The sequence below is a fragment of the Pristiophorus japonicus genome, chromosome 20, assembly GCF_044704955.1.
Source record: "Pristiophorus japonicus isolate sPriJap1 chromosome 20, sPriJap1.hap1, whole genome shotgun sequence".
Taxonomy (NCBI): domain Eukaryota; kingdom Metazoa; phylum Chordata; class Chondrichthyes; family Pristiophoridae; genus Pristiophorus; species Pristiophorus japonicus.
The window spans coordinates 11,484,567-11,499,936 of record NC_091996.1 but is presented as its reverse complement, the minus strand read 5'-3'; the positions used below and the strand labels follow the sequence as shown (position 1 = coordinate 11,499,936).

The window sequence follows — 15,370 nt, the reverse complement described above, 5'->3', positions numbered from 1 at the left end:
TGACCAGAGCAATTCTGCCCTCCGTCTCTGCTGCCTTGTTAATACAATTCAGTATTGTCTTTAATTTTCCCTTCCCTCCCCCACCCCCCTCCCCACATACGCCTGGAGGCCAGCGCAAGGAACAGTCACTGTTCAGCAGGCCGAGGAACATTGGTAGAGTTGATTAAAGCAGCATTCCCTAAGCAACGATTAAATCCTCAGACTGGGATTTCTCGCCTTCGGCCTTCTGCACAGCAGCCAGCGCGAGAGCAGCGGACAATGCAGACGTCCTCATTTGGCCAGCAAAAACCAAAGCCAGGAGTTGGAGTGCAAAGCCTTCATCATCACTTCCTGGTTCTTCAACTGGGTTGCAGCAATCACTTTTGTTGGTTCTTACTCTGCACCACTTTACCCATCCCCTAAAACAGAGTTCTGGCAGGGTGAGGGAAAGTGTCCTTTTGTACTGTTCTGGTCCTTTCTGAATAATGTGTGTGCGTGTGTGCGTGTGCATGTGCGTGTGTGTGCGTGTGTGCGTGTGTGCGCGCGCGCAACTCAAGAGGTACAAGCACCACTGCCTGATACCATCGTTGAAGGCACAAGTTCCCTCAATCAACATACAGGGTTCTGGTGAGGCCACACCTGGAATACTACGTACAGTTTTGGTTTCCATATTTACAAAAGGATATACTTTGGAGGCAGTTCAGAGAAGGTTCACTAGGTTGAATCTGGAGATGAGGGGATTGACTTATGAGGAAAGGTTGAGGAGATTGGGCCTCTACTCATTGGAATTCAGATGAATGAGAGGTGATCTTATCGAAACGTATAAGATTATGAGGGGGCTTGATAAGGTGGATGCACAGAGAGTGTTTCCACTGATGGGGGAAGACTAGAACTAGGGGGCATAATCTTAGAATAAGGGGCCGCCCATTTAAAACTGAGGAGGAGGAGGAGGAATTTCTTCTCAGAGGGTTGTAAATCTGTGGAATTCGCTGCCTCAGAGAGCTGTGGAAGCTGGGACATTGAATAAATTTAAGACAGAGATAGACAGTTTCTTAACTGATATGGGATTAAGAGGTTATGGGGAGCGGGCAGGGAAGTGGACCCGAGTTCATGATCGGATCAGCCATGACCGTATTAAATGGTGGAGCAGGCTCGAGAGGCTGTATGGCCTACTCCTGCTCCAATTATGTTCTTATAACAAAAAAAAAAAAGATTATCTGGTCATTATCACATTGCTGTTTGTGGGAACTTGCTTGTGCGCAAATTGGCTGCTGCGTTTCCCACATTGCAACAGTGACTGCACTCCTAAAGTACTTTATTGGCTGTAAAGCGCTTGGAGACATCCAATGGTCGGGAAAAGCGCTATAGAAATCCAAGTCTTTCTTTCTCAGTGTCTCAGTATTAGAAATGTTGGTGGCACTGCACAGCCCCCTCGGTAACGACAGTGGTCACTGGGTACTTGGGAGGGGGGTGGGGGATCTCCTGCTTATCAGCTGGAGCTGCCCCTCATCCTATTTTGATGCCAGAAAGGCCGGTTAAAGACTGGCACGGGACCCAGTTAACAAACAGCGAGCTGCACGAGGCAGAAAGGAATAGAAGGATTTGCCGATAGCGCGAGAAGAGGAGGGCTGGGTGGAGGTTTGAGTGGAGCATAAACACCGACCTGGACCAGTTGGGCCGAATAGAATGTACAGCGCAGGAATGGACCAAAGAGGCTTATACAGGAATGCGTACAGCGATTGGAGGCAGGAAGACAAACCATCAACTGACTGGATTGATCTCACTGTGCTGGTGTGAGAACAGTGAGATTCTCTTAATTAGGATGCGACAAATTGAAAAAATGGAAGTTTTAGAAGTGAAAAAGAAAAAGACTCTGGATTTATATAACATCTTTCATGACTACCGGATATCTCGAAGCGCTTTACAGCCAATGAAGTACTTTTTGGAGTGTAGTCACTGCTGTAATGTAGGAAACGCGGCAACCAATTTGCGCACAAGCAAGCTCCCACAGACAGCAATGAAATAATGACCAGATAATCTGTTTTTGTAATGTTGATTGAGGGATAAATATTGGCCAAGACACCGGGGATAACTCCCCTACTCTTCTTTGGAATAGTGCCATGGGATCTTTCACGTCCACCCGAGGGAGCAGACGGCACCTCCGACAGTGCAGTGCTCCCTCAGCACTGCACTGGAGTGTCAGCCTAGATTAATGTGCTCAGGTTCCTGGAGTGGGGCTTGAACCCACAACCTTCTAACTCAAAGGCGAGTGTGTGCTACCCACTGAGTCACGGCTGATACTCTGAGAATTGCTGTTTTTAAACAGTATCATTTTTCACAGGACTCATTAATAACTAACACTTATCTAGGACAGTGGTACACCCCAACTTTTGCTTATGTATCAATATGGCACTATGCCAAACATCAGCAAGCACCCCAACTTATGTACGTGAAAGGCACTCTACAAGTTGTAAGGAACATTCCCATACTCACTCTGGGTTCCGGCCGAAATTCCCGTTTCCGCCTAATTTTCTTGAAGATGTCGGTCAATTCATCTTGTTTGGAAACTTCAGCGACAGCTTCTGGCTTCACCGGCTCGGCAGGTGCTTTCGACCCACCAGCTCTCCCATCCCCGGGCAGCGGCGCGTCAATTGTGGGGTCTTCTGCGTGCTCAATTAGCCACTCCATGGCCTGCGTCACGGACATACTGCGGGGAGAAGGGAAAACCTGCAAGTTAGCGGACTGACAGCAAGTACTGGTGCAGCTGGACATATAAGCACTGCAATTATAGAATAGAAAATTACAAAACAGAGTGAGGCCATTCGGCTCATCTTCCAGCCCTGTAGGTTACGGCACTTCAAGTACACATCTAAGTACTTTCTAAATGTGATGAGGGTTTCTGCCTCTACCACCCTTTCAGGCAGTGAGTTCCAGACCCCCACCACTCGGTGAAGAAATTCTTCCTAATCACCCTTCTAATCCTTCTACTAACTACTTTAAATCAATGCCCCCTGGTTGTTGACCCCTCTGTTAAGGGAAATAGGTCCTTCCTATCCACTCTATCCAGGCCCCTCATAGTTTTATACACCTCAATTAAGTCTCCCCTCAGCCTCCTCTGTTCTGAGGAAAACTACTCCAGCCTATCCAATCTTTCCTCATAGCTAAAATTTTCCAGTCCTGGCAACATCCTCTTAAACCTCCTCTGCACCCTTTCTAGTGCAATCACATCCTTCCTGTAATTTAGTGACCAGAACTGCACGCAGTACTCAAGCTGTAGCCTAACTAGTGCTGTGTACACTGGCTGCAATCTGCAATTATACTGTTTATCTGGCACAGCACCCCAACTAACAATACACTCTAGCACTGATCAGAACCCTCCTCATAGTAAAATTTAAAGGAGTGGTGGGTTTGGCAAGAAAACCAGGTTTCTGCACTCTTATACGTGCATCCAAATGGCACTGTGCTAAGCACCACACGGCACATTCACCTTTTAGGTGCAGTGAGCAATCTTTAACCATTTTTATATGTTCCTTTGTTCCAGTCGAGAGAGAGTGATCGAGTCTCATTTAGACTTATAATTGAGGTCATGAGAGCAGCCTATCAGGAAGGCAGACTATTCTACAGTTCCCATGCTGGGATAAAATTAGCATGTTTTTTTTTAAAAAGAAAAGATGTACTCAGGCTATTTTCTTCCATAATTTGGAGAGGAGGGGTCCTTTGAACTAATAGTACGCCACTAAGACCATTCTTTCCTTATAACCTGCTTTATGACTGTGCAAATAAAATATGGGTTCCCTACTTAATTCAATCACACTCCCCCACAATGTAAAGACCCTATTCTGTCAGCCTTTAATACTTAGTGCTACCAAAAAGAAACAGAACGGTGCAACCCAAAGCACTGTATTATGTGCCACAACTCCTCCCCGCCCCTCTCCCTCCCCGCACCCCCCGCAAAAAAAAGCATATACACTTTATATAACCAACAGGGAAATCTCCATCTAAATATATGCGTTTGCAAAAAAGAAAGATTGCCCAACACAGACTCACTGATTCAGCCGGAGCGCTTTAACTGCTCGACTCTCAGGGAAGCCCATTTCAGTCAGCTGGCGTAGTGCTGCCTCGTCTACTCGCTCCTCCTCATCCTCATCCAACATCGCTGCCAAAAAACGGGGGGAAATTCATTAGCAACACTCGCATCAAAACTGTTCACCCCGAAACAATAAATGCATTCTCAGGCAGGTTTAGAAAATTATTTCATAACAGTCCCAATGCAAGAGCACCAGAGACATGGCAAGGCAATCAAAATTGAATGACTGTGTTTCATAGAAACATAGAAAATAGGTGCAGGAGTAGGCCATTCAGCCCTTCGAGCCTGCACCAACATTCAATAAGATCATGGCTGATCATTCCCTCAGTACCCCTTTCCTGCTTTCTCTCCATACCCCTTGATCCCTTTAGCCGCAAGGGCCATATCTAACTCTCTTGAATATATCCAATGAACTGGCATCAACAACTCTCTGCGGTAGGGAATTCCACAGGTTAACAACTCTCTGAGTGAAGCAGTTTCTCCTCATCTCAGTCCCAAATGGCTTACCCCTTATCCTTAGACTATGTGCCCTGGTTCTGGACTTCCCCAACATCGGGAACATTCTTCCTGCATCTAACCTCTCCAGTCCCATCAGAATTTTATGTTTCTATGAGATCCCCGCTCATCCTTCTAAACACCAGTGAATACAGGCCCAGTCGATCCAGTCTCTCCTCATATGTCAGTCCTGCCATCCCGTGAATGAGTCTGGTGAACCTTCGCTGCACTCTCTCAATAGCAAGAACGTCCTTCCTCAGATTAGGAGACCAAAACTGAACACAATATTCCAGGTAAGGGCTCACTAAGGCCCTGTACAACTGCAGTAAGACCTCCCTGCTCCTATACTCAAATCCCCTAGCTATGAAGGCCAACATACCATTTGCCTTCTTCACTGCCTGCTGAACCTGCATGCCAACTTTCAATGACTGATGTACCATGACACCCAGGTCTCACTGCACCTTTCCTTCAAAGAAAAATCTCATCTACAATACTTTCACTGAATCTCAGAATCTTCATCGACAATACTGCCATATCACATGAATCAGGGAGATTTGTCCTTCAGATCCAGGTTATTGGAAAAGCAGACAGGCAAACAGTTTTCATCGGTTTATCCAGTTTGGCAAATCAAGACCAATATTCTCCAAATACAATAGCATTTCCCAAGTATCAGTTGATAAAAATACATGTAGTCCTATACCCAATTCAACTCTTCCTGTCAATCGACCCATTATAAACTGACCTAGCCTGGATTTAAGTGGAAGAATTCAGTGGCCATGTTGATGGTCATGGAAGCTATCAGCTCTCCAAATGTGGCTCAGTGCCCATTCCTCCTTTTTAAAATCTATTTCCACCCTGTGATGTGTGCACCAGTGAGTATGCTCACAGGTGTGTAGAGTTGTTGTATTGCGAGTGACTTAGCCGGTCACATGATGTTCACAAGACTCAATAAAACCCCAGTCAGTTGGATTTAGGTCATCCACGATGAGGCAGGTGGTTGTGAGCCTGGTGGCTGAACTGGTAATGTGTAGTGTGATTGTTAAACTTTTGTTAATAAACCAACTAGTTCTTAATAGCAGTGAGTGCTATGAATTCTTGAGTTCTTGCTTATGAAGCAAATACATTACACCTCCCCCACCCCTCTTAAAGCACCTCATGACATTTTCTATCTGAAAGGCTTTATGTGAATGCAAGTTGTTGGACTCCACTGGGAAAACTCTAAAGAGTACTTCATGAAACTAAAAGCTGTTAAATTTCTTGTTTTGCTCATTACTATTCTAGAATGATTCCCTTCAGTACGCTATTAAAGATACCAAATTCATTTCTCATTGAAATCAGAAAAAAAAAAACAGGCAGCATGCATTTCTATTAAAATGGGTTAATGCGTCAATAATCGCACCATTTCAAAACCCCAGATTACAAGCACTCAAATAATCAGCACAATATGATAATCAGGATGAACATTTCACATACATGTTCTTGTACAGCTCTCATTACCTTTGCAGCATCAATGAGATTAATCAGAACTGGCCCGAAATTCTATCCCCCCCCCCCACCCCCACCACAAGGTGAGTGGGTGTGTGGCAGAGCACTGACCGGGAAGTCCCGTGTAGGCTGCTCACCAGCTGTTAGAACATAAGAAATGGGAGCAGGTCATATGGACCCTCGAGCCTACTCCACTGGAAAAGATTTAAAGGAAAATTAAAAGGGACCGTGCACAGTTTGTTTTTAAAGAGGGAACATTAACCTCTGCACTTCCTGGATCACCAAAACCATCTCTCATTAGTTTTGTTTTGAAACTGTCGACTACAGGCAGCCCGAGAATAGGCATTTTACGTCACACTCCCACAGCACTAGCAGGAATGGGGGCCAGAGATCTCTGGGCAGCACTTTCGATTTGTAAGCCCACTGGAAGTAACTCTACAGCAGTTTCCAAACTTGTATTTGTGGGAAGAGCTGTAAATACAGACACACTTCCTGGGACCCCTGCAGAAATGACACTCACAGGGACCCTCGGCCCTAGATTTCAAAAGACAGGGCCAGCCACCTGAAGGAAAAGCGTGCCATGATTGTAGTAAATGTTTTCAAGTCAGTTTAGAACATAGATAGCAAGCCAAATACAGTAAAGTACAGAATCGCACACACCCCATGAACGAATAAAAAAAAAATTCAACACAGTGCCTCGAGATGGGCTTACAGCCAAGTCCGTTCCAATCAATCACCCAAGGTCCGTGCCTACACTTGCTGCTGGTCAAAGTTCCCCTTCCAAGCCAGAGGGACACAGAGGCCAACTGCAATGTTCCACCGCTGCCCTACTCAAACCAGCAAACTAAACACAAACCACAGGCCTTCCCGATCGATAACCACCGAGACATCATGAGCGTATATAAACAATTTTAAAAATATAGTTGGGGGAACCCGAGAAGAAGTAGGTACAGAGGGTGCAAGCATAGCAATTAAAAACAGAGCCAGACAGAAACAGTCTCATCGACCCTGTATCAGCACATAAGTGATCTTACCATTCGCCTTTTTAAATAGTTCGACAGCATCTGGATTTAGCGCTAGCAGCTTCTGTGCCACTTCTATGAGGGAAACAAGGATTTTCCTGAGTTCTGTCTGAAACTGGAAATTAAATGTCAGTTCACAATTTATTCCCAATCGATGAATTACCGCTCTCCCCCAGCCCCACCAATGTTAGCCCAGTTGATATTCATTACTCTTATAGGGGTGATTTGCACCTTGCTCGCCCGGTGGAAACTGGGCGGGCAGGCAGGCAGTTAAAATCGGGTGGGAGACTTACCAACTGACCTTCCTGACTTCTTCAATTTTAACCTGCTCAGGACATCTGCCTGAAATCAGTGGGGTCTTTCTTTAAATATACAGGCCTGGCTCTGTTAATGTTACTGGGACTCAACTGCTATTTTAATCGGTGGCCTGTGCGGGAAAGTCATTGTGGCTTTTCTGCCAAGTGAAGCTAACACGATGAGGACCAGAAGAGGCTTGGAGAGGCAAGTTTCCTTACTTTAAAAAAAAAATTCCACGCGAGGACAGACTGAGCAGGGCTACTGCTCTGGGCACCACGAGGGAAGTCTAGGCCTCCCTTACCAGATCATGCGACCCCCTCCACATGACTTACCTGACTGCTAGGGACCGTTCTTCCAGTCCCGGCTGCCTGCCTGCCCCTCCGCTCCTGTGAACTGCCAGTTTTGAGCTGGCAACTGATACCTGGGGCATGCAGGTGAGAATCAGTAGTTAAAATCACCTGGGCCTCAGCTGCCGAGTTTGGGGGGGGTGGGGGGGGGGGGGTGGAGGGTAATCACCCGATTCCCGCACTGAATTAAAAGCAAGGCTAATACTTCTACATCAGCTGCAAAGACAGCGATGGTAAACTAAGGCATTAAGATGAAGCCAAACCGCATAAGAGAAGCTCAACTTATCTGCATTGCCTGATCCTAGAGATAATGTTAATAACTTGCGTGTTACTCAAAAGTACGCAACTGATATTGAATACAGTGGCTGGGTCACAAATTATAAACACTGCCTGCAATTCCTCACCCTCACCCTGCCCCCCCACCCCCCATCAAAATAAATTGGTGCTAATACTGGAGCAAATTTACACCCTGTTGATATATTCAGTTCTACAACGCTGTCACTGAACCGAAATAAACATCAGACTTTACAGGCACTACAATAAATACCGTTTGTGGCAGAACAAAATCACAATTGGCTAACGCAGATATCGTATTTTGCCAGTAGCTGTCAATTAATCACATCCTTCTTGCAAGATCGATTGTTCATTTAATTATTGTGTCACTGTCTCTGTAACACTGCAACTAAACATCCATCAATACGCTCCAGCTCATCTGCACTCCACTACTTCAGAATCTTATTTAATTTCCAGATATTCTCACATCCACAGTGACTCCATTTACAAGTTCATTGCTTGGGACAAAGCACAGTGGGCTGGCTACGTAATGCCGATCAGAGTCAGAAAGTGCTTTGGCAGATCTGGTAGCTGGTGATTCTGCTGTGGCTTGTTCTGTCATTTCGCCAGGCTGCAGCTCTCGTACAGGTCACTGCACAATATAGTCAAAGCTCACAGCTCCACTTTGTGGGTGGGGGTTCATCTCACCAGCTTAAACAGAGCTTTCGCTGGCACCAGCACACCGGGTTCTTAAATTATTTGAATTCACAAAACTAACTTTGCAAAATACGTTTGATAACCAACGTGTTCCGAACAGAAACTCTGTTTCTCCAGTTTCACAATCACTGTATTAAGATTTTCATTTGGTCGATCTCCTGTGCCATTGCTGACAGGAAGTCACTATCAAGTGTAGACTTTAGGTGGAGAATGAAAGACTTGCATTTATATAGCACCTTTCATGACCACCGGATGTCTCAAAGCACTTTACAGCCAATGAAGTACTTTTGAGTCACTGTTGCAATGTAGGAAACGCAGCAGCCAATTTGCGCACAAGCAAGCTCCCACAAACAGCAATGTGATAATGACCAGATAATGTTTTTTTTAAAGTTATGTTGATTGAGAGATAAATATTGGCCAGGGCACCAGGGATAACACCCCTGCTCTTCAAAATAGTGCCATGGGATCCTTTACGTCCACTTGAGATCAGATGGGGCCTCGGTTTAACATCTCATCTGAAAGATGGCGCCTCTGACAGTGCTGCGCTCTCTCAGCATGGCACTGGAGTGTCAGCCTAGATATTTTGTGCTCAAATCCCTGGAGTGGGGTCTTGAACTCACAATCTGTTGACTCAGAGGCGAGAGTGCTATCCACTGAGCCACAGCTGACAGAGGGAGTTGACAGTGCAGGATAAATGGACCACGGTGCTCAGGAAGAATCCAATCTCCATTTCATTTGGCAATACATTGTCAACCTTATATTTCCAGTATAAATTCCTCTACCCACATTTATATCGGAAATTGCCGATAATAACATGTCACACTGCAGTCACACCCTCCCGCCAGAGGTGGCGCTGCATAGGAATTTATGAGAAAAGTTGATCAGAAGTGCGCAAGGGTTTTAAAATTTATGATCGAAATATTTCAAAAGACGTTTCATTCTAAAAATACAACACATATTTTTTTAGAAAATGATGTAAATAAACTGAGTTACATACATCTCGCAGGTTGTGCTGGGTGACCACCCGATCGACCTGCCGAGCAGCAAGCTGAGCCGTCACCTTCATGATGGCCTCTTTATCTGGTGCCTTTTGCTCTTGTTTTTTCTGGCAGAAAAGGAAAGGCTCAATTCAATACACGTGACGATTGCGCTTTTATGAAAAGCGAGGGCGAGATGCAGGCCATTAACTAGCCGTACGACAGTCACCACCTGGCTGAGGCTACCAGCCTAGGCCGAAGACAGAGAAACATGCGGCGATCCCTCCTTGAACCCCTCCTTGTCCCGTCACAGGAAATGTTGACAGCTATTGTATGTATGCATCTATGAGTATGCTCACAGATTTGTTGAGCTGGGAGTGACTTAGCCAGTCACATGATGTTCACAAGGCTCAATAAAACCCCAGTCGGTTGGGTTCGCGGGATTCACGATGAGGTATGCAGTTGTGAGCCCGGTGGATGAACTTGTAATGTGTAGTGTGACTGTTTAATAGCAATGTGTTGCTATGAATTCTTAAGTAAGGAACCCATGAAGCAAATACATTATAGCTATGTAGAACTTTATGCTTCAGGTTCAGTGTTCTCCCAACTCGAGAGCAACGTTAAGGAAGGCAAATTAAGACACACCTATAGTAGAAAGCATTTGTGGTGTCCCAATAGCTTTTGTGGCTTTTCAATCAGACAGTACTGATATAATACAAGCAGCCAGAGGTTAGATGGGAGCTTTCCTATATTGTGGGTTTTAATTAAAAAATGGATTTAGATGCGTTTAAACAAGAAAAGAGGGGCTTACCTTTTCTTCAGCAGATACGTCAGCCATCTTGGGAGGAGCAGCTGGTGCTCGCTTTTTAATTAACAATAAAACATCTAGAATAAAAACATAAGGGAGAACCATGGATATGTGGACGGGAGAACAGCCGGTAGTCTGTGGATTATCTGAACACATTACTCAGCGAGCACACCATTTGAGTAATGCAGACAAAACAATGGGTCAGGGTTAATGGCACTACCCAGATCAGCAACAGGAATTATCGCCAGCATATTAAACAAACGCCCTAACGTTTTGCCTGGACACTCTCTGAGATCAACTTCTTAGTTTCGAAGCTGCGGCCCTAGATACTAAAGATCCAATAATATTGTACTTGTTTTTTTTTTTTTACTTCATTATCTAGATTATTGACTTCTTTTTAATTGTTCCCCTCTCGTAAAGGCTCTGCAGGGACACAGCATGATAAGTTGGCTGGTTTCCCTCCTCTACTTTGCCCCAGAGGCTATTATTCATGCTACCGCTGTGGGCATTACAACCAATCCCGATTCTGACCTCAACTGCTCGTGTAGCAGCCCTCACCTGACACTGGTGAGTGGGAACCCCAGGCGATGTTCTCGGATGTTAATGGACAGAAAATAGAAAGCAAGTATAAATGGATCATTTTCAGGTTGATAGGCTGTAACTAGTGGGAAGCCCCAAGGATCGGTGCTTGCACCCCAGCTATTCACAATCTCTCTCAATGATTTGGATGAGGGGACCAATTGTAATATATCCAAGTTTGCTGATGATATAAAGCTAGGTGGGAATATAAGTTGTGAGGAGGATGCAAAGAGACTTCAAGGGGATATAGACAGGCTAAGTGAGTGGGCAAGAACAAGGCAAATGGAATATAATGTGGAGAAATGTGAAGTTATCCACTTTGGTAGGAAAAATAGAAAAGCAGAGTATGTTTTAAATCGTGAGAGATTGGGAAATGTTGGTGTTTAGAGGAACCTGGATGTCCTTGTACATAAATCACTGCAGTTAACATGCAGGTACATCAAGCAATTAAGAAACCAAATGGTATGTTGGCCTTTATTACAAGAGGATGAGAGTATAAGAGTAAAGACGTCTTACTGCAATTATACAGAGCCCTGGTGAAACTGCACCTGGAGTATTGTGTATAGTTTTGGTCTCCTTGCCATTGGATATACTTGCCATTGAGGGAGTGCAATGAAGGTTCACCAGACTGATTCCTGGGACAGGGGGATTGTCCTTATGAGGAGCGATCGAGTAGACTAGACCTATATTCTCTAGAGTTTAGATGAATGAGAGGTGATTTCATTGAAACATATAACATTCAGGGAGGATGTTCTCCCTGGCTGGGGAGTCTAGAACCAGGGGTCAGTCTCAGAATAAGGGGTCGGCCATTTAGGACTGAAATGAGGAGAAACTTCTGCACTCAGAGGGCGGTGAATCTTTGGAATTCTCTACCCCAGAGGGCAGTGGATGCTCAGTCTTTGAGTATATTCAAGTCAGAGATCGATAGATTTTTGGATATTAAGGAAATCAAAGGATATGGGGATAGTGCAGGAAAGTGGAGTTGAGGTAGATCAGCCATGATCTCACCGAATGGCGGAGCAGGCTTGAGGGGCCGAATGGCCTACTCCTGTTCCCAATTCTTATGCTCTCCCTAACCCAGGACCCACTATAGCTCCACCAACATCACCCCAGCCGAGATCAGCTAACTTAATGCTGGGCAAGGACCAAACCTGGGACCATCCTGGTTTTGTATGGTTCAGCTATTGACGGAACAGAATCCGAGGATAATTTAGAGCACCGCCTTAGTACAAACCAATGTTTCTATTTTCCTTTAATCTCGTCCTTCTCTACTCCGTCTCCCCCACCCCACCAACAGCAGCTGTAAAGGCGAGAGGGATTACTCACCAGGTAAGATTTATCCCTGTATCCTGTCCAGGAGTGAGGGAGACATGTTAAGTGCCTCCCAGATACGGCAGGAATCATCCGAAACCATGCAATCCATTATCATGCAATACGCACAAGGACATCATAACCCAAGGTTCATTATCACTGGGTCACAATCTTGGAACTCTCTCCCCAACAGCCGTGTTTTTTGTAGTTTTTAAAAAATCCTCTTCCTGTGCAGTTTGTATACAAACCCACCGTCTAGAATCAATTTGTAAATCCCCCTTTCTCCACGTCAATTTTTTTTTCCCCCCCTCCTACAACCTTGAGGCTTTTAAAACCAAACTCTAGCTCAACACCTTACCACTTCTTTATTGATCTTGACATCTTTCCTGCTCTTTTCAACCTCAATGGTGTCCTGCACCGTGGACCTTGCTCCTTCGTCCAAGATTCTTAATACTAGCACATGCAGCAAAACAGTTGCAATGGAAAACTGAAACTCAAAGGCAACGCTTAAAAAGGGGGGGGGAAAAATTATATAAAAATAAACTGCTACAGGCATCTTTGAGGCTGCAGCACATTCCCCATGTTTGGTTGACTGAGTAAGTCGCTTAGTTGATCCAAACCACCGAAGCACATTGCCCACCCCGGCCATCTGTTACTCTCTCCGCAACGCACTCACGGCCATCTGTTACTCTGCAGGTTATTGTAGCAGGAATAGGACCTAATTTCGAGGGGACACCACACGCTCTCGAGTGAGCTTACTTTAGCAGTATCTGCTCTTTTCGAAGCAGAAGTTGCTCTATTTCAGAAACAGAACACGGTAGAGTCATGTTGTTCCCCAGACTTTCACTCCCTCTATTTAGCTGCACTGGCACTCACCTTTATCCTGGAGGTCCTCCTCGCCGACAGTCTTTGTGTCCGACAGGACCCTCTCTGAAGTAGCGTGAAGGAGTTTGTGGTGCGTTACTGTCTTTGGATCCTCTAATCCTCCTTGTACACACTGCAAAACACACCCATACATGTTCTTGAAAAGGAGCTTAAACACTCAGGCTTCCAAGTTCTGCAGGCCCGCACTCAACCCTTTACCTCCAGAATACTGAAGCAACAACCAGTGTCGTTGCTAGATCCAGTTAAATGTACTCATTCCAGGGGAAAACATATCATAATTAAACCTTCAATGTTACACTAATGTGCTTCTCTCTCAAATTTTCCCCCTGGTTACCAACTTTTTCCTTCCCTCCTAAAAACCATCTACTCCTTATTGGGGTTTAAAAAAGATTGCATTTCTCTAGCGATCTTTCGCAACCTCAGGGCGTCCCAAAACGCTTTACAGCCAATGAAGTACAAACTTAGTCGGAAACATGGCAGCCAATTTGCACACAACAAGCTCCCACAAACACCAAAGCGATAACGAACAGATAATCTGTTTTAGTGATGTTGGTTGAGGGATAAATATTGGCCTCAGGACACCGGGGAGAGCTCCCCTGTTCTTCTTCGAAACAGTGCCATGGGATCTTTTACATGCACCATAGAAACCAGACGGGGCCTCGGTTTAACGTCTCATCCAAAAGATGGCACCTCAGACAGTGCAGCACTCCCTCAGTACTGCACTGTAGTGACAGCTTAGAAGATTTTGTGCTCAAATCTCTGGAGCTCTGTGGCCACTGGGCACCTGATGGACATCACAGCAAGGTCGAATGCTATTCTCAGTTGATATGTGCACTTCCAGCAGAGACCACTGGATAGCAGGCACTCAGCCCGAAGGCTCCCTCGATAGCATCCCCACCAATATCCCAGCTAGCATCTCACCGGTCTGTACAGCTCAGCTATTAAGTGATACAGTGTCAGCTGTGGCTCAGTGAGTAGCACACTCGCCTGAGTCAGATGGTTGTGGGTTCAAGTCCCACTCCAGGGGCTTGCTCACATAAAACTAGGCTGACATTCCAGTGCAATGCTGAGGGACCGCTGCACGGTCAGAGTTGCTGTCTTTCGGATGAAACGTTAAACCAAGGTGGACGTTAAAGATCCCGCAACACTATTTCGAAGAGCAGAGGAGTTATCCCCGGTGTCCTGGCTAATATTTATCCCTCAATCAACATATGAAAACCAGATTATCTGGTCATAATCGCTTTGCTGTTTGTGGGAACTTGCTGTGCGTAAATTAGCTGCCGCGTTCCCCACATTACAAGTGACTACACTTTATTGGCTGTAAAGTGCTTTGAGACGTCTGGTGGTCATGAAAGGCGCTATGTAAATGCAAGTATTTCTTCCTTTATTAATCTCTGAGCCATTCAGTAAGGTTATGTCCAATCCTCTTAATGAATCATCTCACTATGCTACCATGCCCTGCAGTAGCTTAGTCAGCACCAGTACCTCATTGTAGTTATACAACTCTCAAATGATCTAGCCAGCAAAAACATGCAAGACCGTAAAGAAAATTATAATTATACTGCTGGGTATTTTATTTTTTTTTAAATGCAGTGTTCAAGCAGACTAGGAAAATTTCCCACACACACACACATACTTGCGCTTCATTGAAATCTTAATGACATGTAGTTTATATATCATTAACATTTAAAAATTAAGAAAATAAATTAATAAATATAAATAAATACATATAACAGCATCTCCCGTTCCACAACCTCTACCATCTAGAAGGACAAGAGCTGCAAGGTTACGACATCACCAATCAATCCCACCAGTTTCCCTCCAAATCACACAGCATCTGACTAGGACATATAACGCTATTCCTTCATCTTCACTGGGTCAATATCCTGGAATTTCCTGTCTCACAACATCTTGGGAGCGCAGCTGTGGTTCCCGGCGACGGCCCACCAGCAGGTCCTCAGACAACTGAGGATGGGCGATAAATGAGGCCTTGCCAGTGTTGAGACAAAATGGCAATGGGTCTCTTATGTGAGTGGAGGTTTGGTTCTCCCCAACAGAGAGCGTTAGAATACGGTTACTCTGACCTCTAATTCTGTCCTCTTGAGCAT

General features: G+C 45.1%; 1 protein-coding gene across 1 annotated transcript in view; it reads right to left on the bottom strand.

Annotated features, from left to right (window-relative positions):
* Window positions 1-15,370, bottom strand: part of ubac1 (UBA domain containing 1) — a 45,012-nt gene that overhangs the window by 12,166 nt on the left and 17,476 nt on the right. Inside the window, exons 2-7 of the mRNA XM_070863750.1 lie at window positions 13,254-13,374; window positions 10,491-10,564; window positions 9,700-9,807; window positions 7,081-7,183; window positions 4,027-4,135; window positions 2,473-2,686 (exon numbers count right to left, since the gene is read on the bottom strand). Coding sequence (XP_070719851.1) covers window positions 2,473-2,686; window positions 4,027-4,135; window positions 7,081-7,183; window positions 9,700-9,807; window positions 10,491-10,564; window positions 13,254-13,374 — 729 coding nt within the window. The remainder of the gene's footprint in view (window positions 1-2,472; window positions 2,687-4,026; window positions 4,136-7,080; window positions 7,184-9,699; window positions 9,808-10,490; window positions 10,565-13,253; window positions 13,375-15,370) is intronic.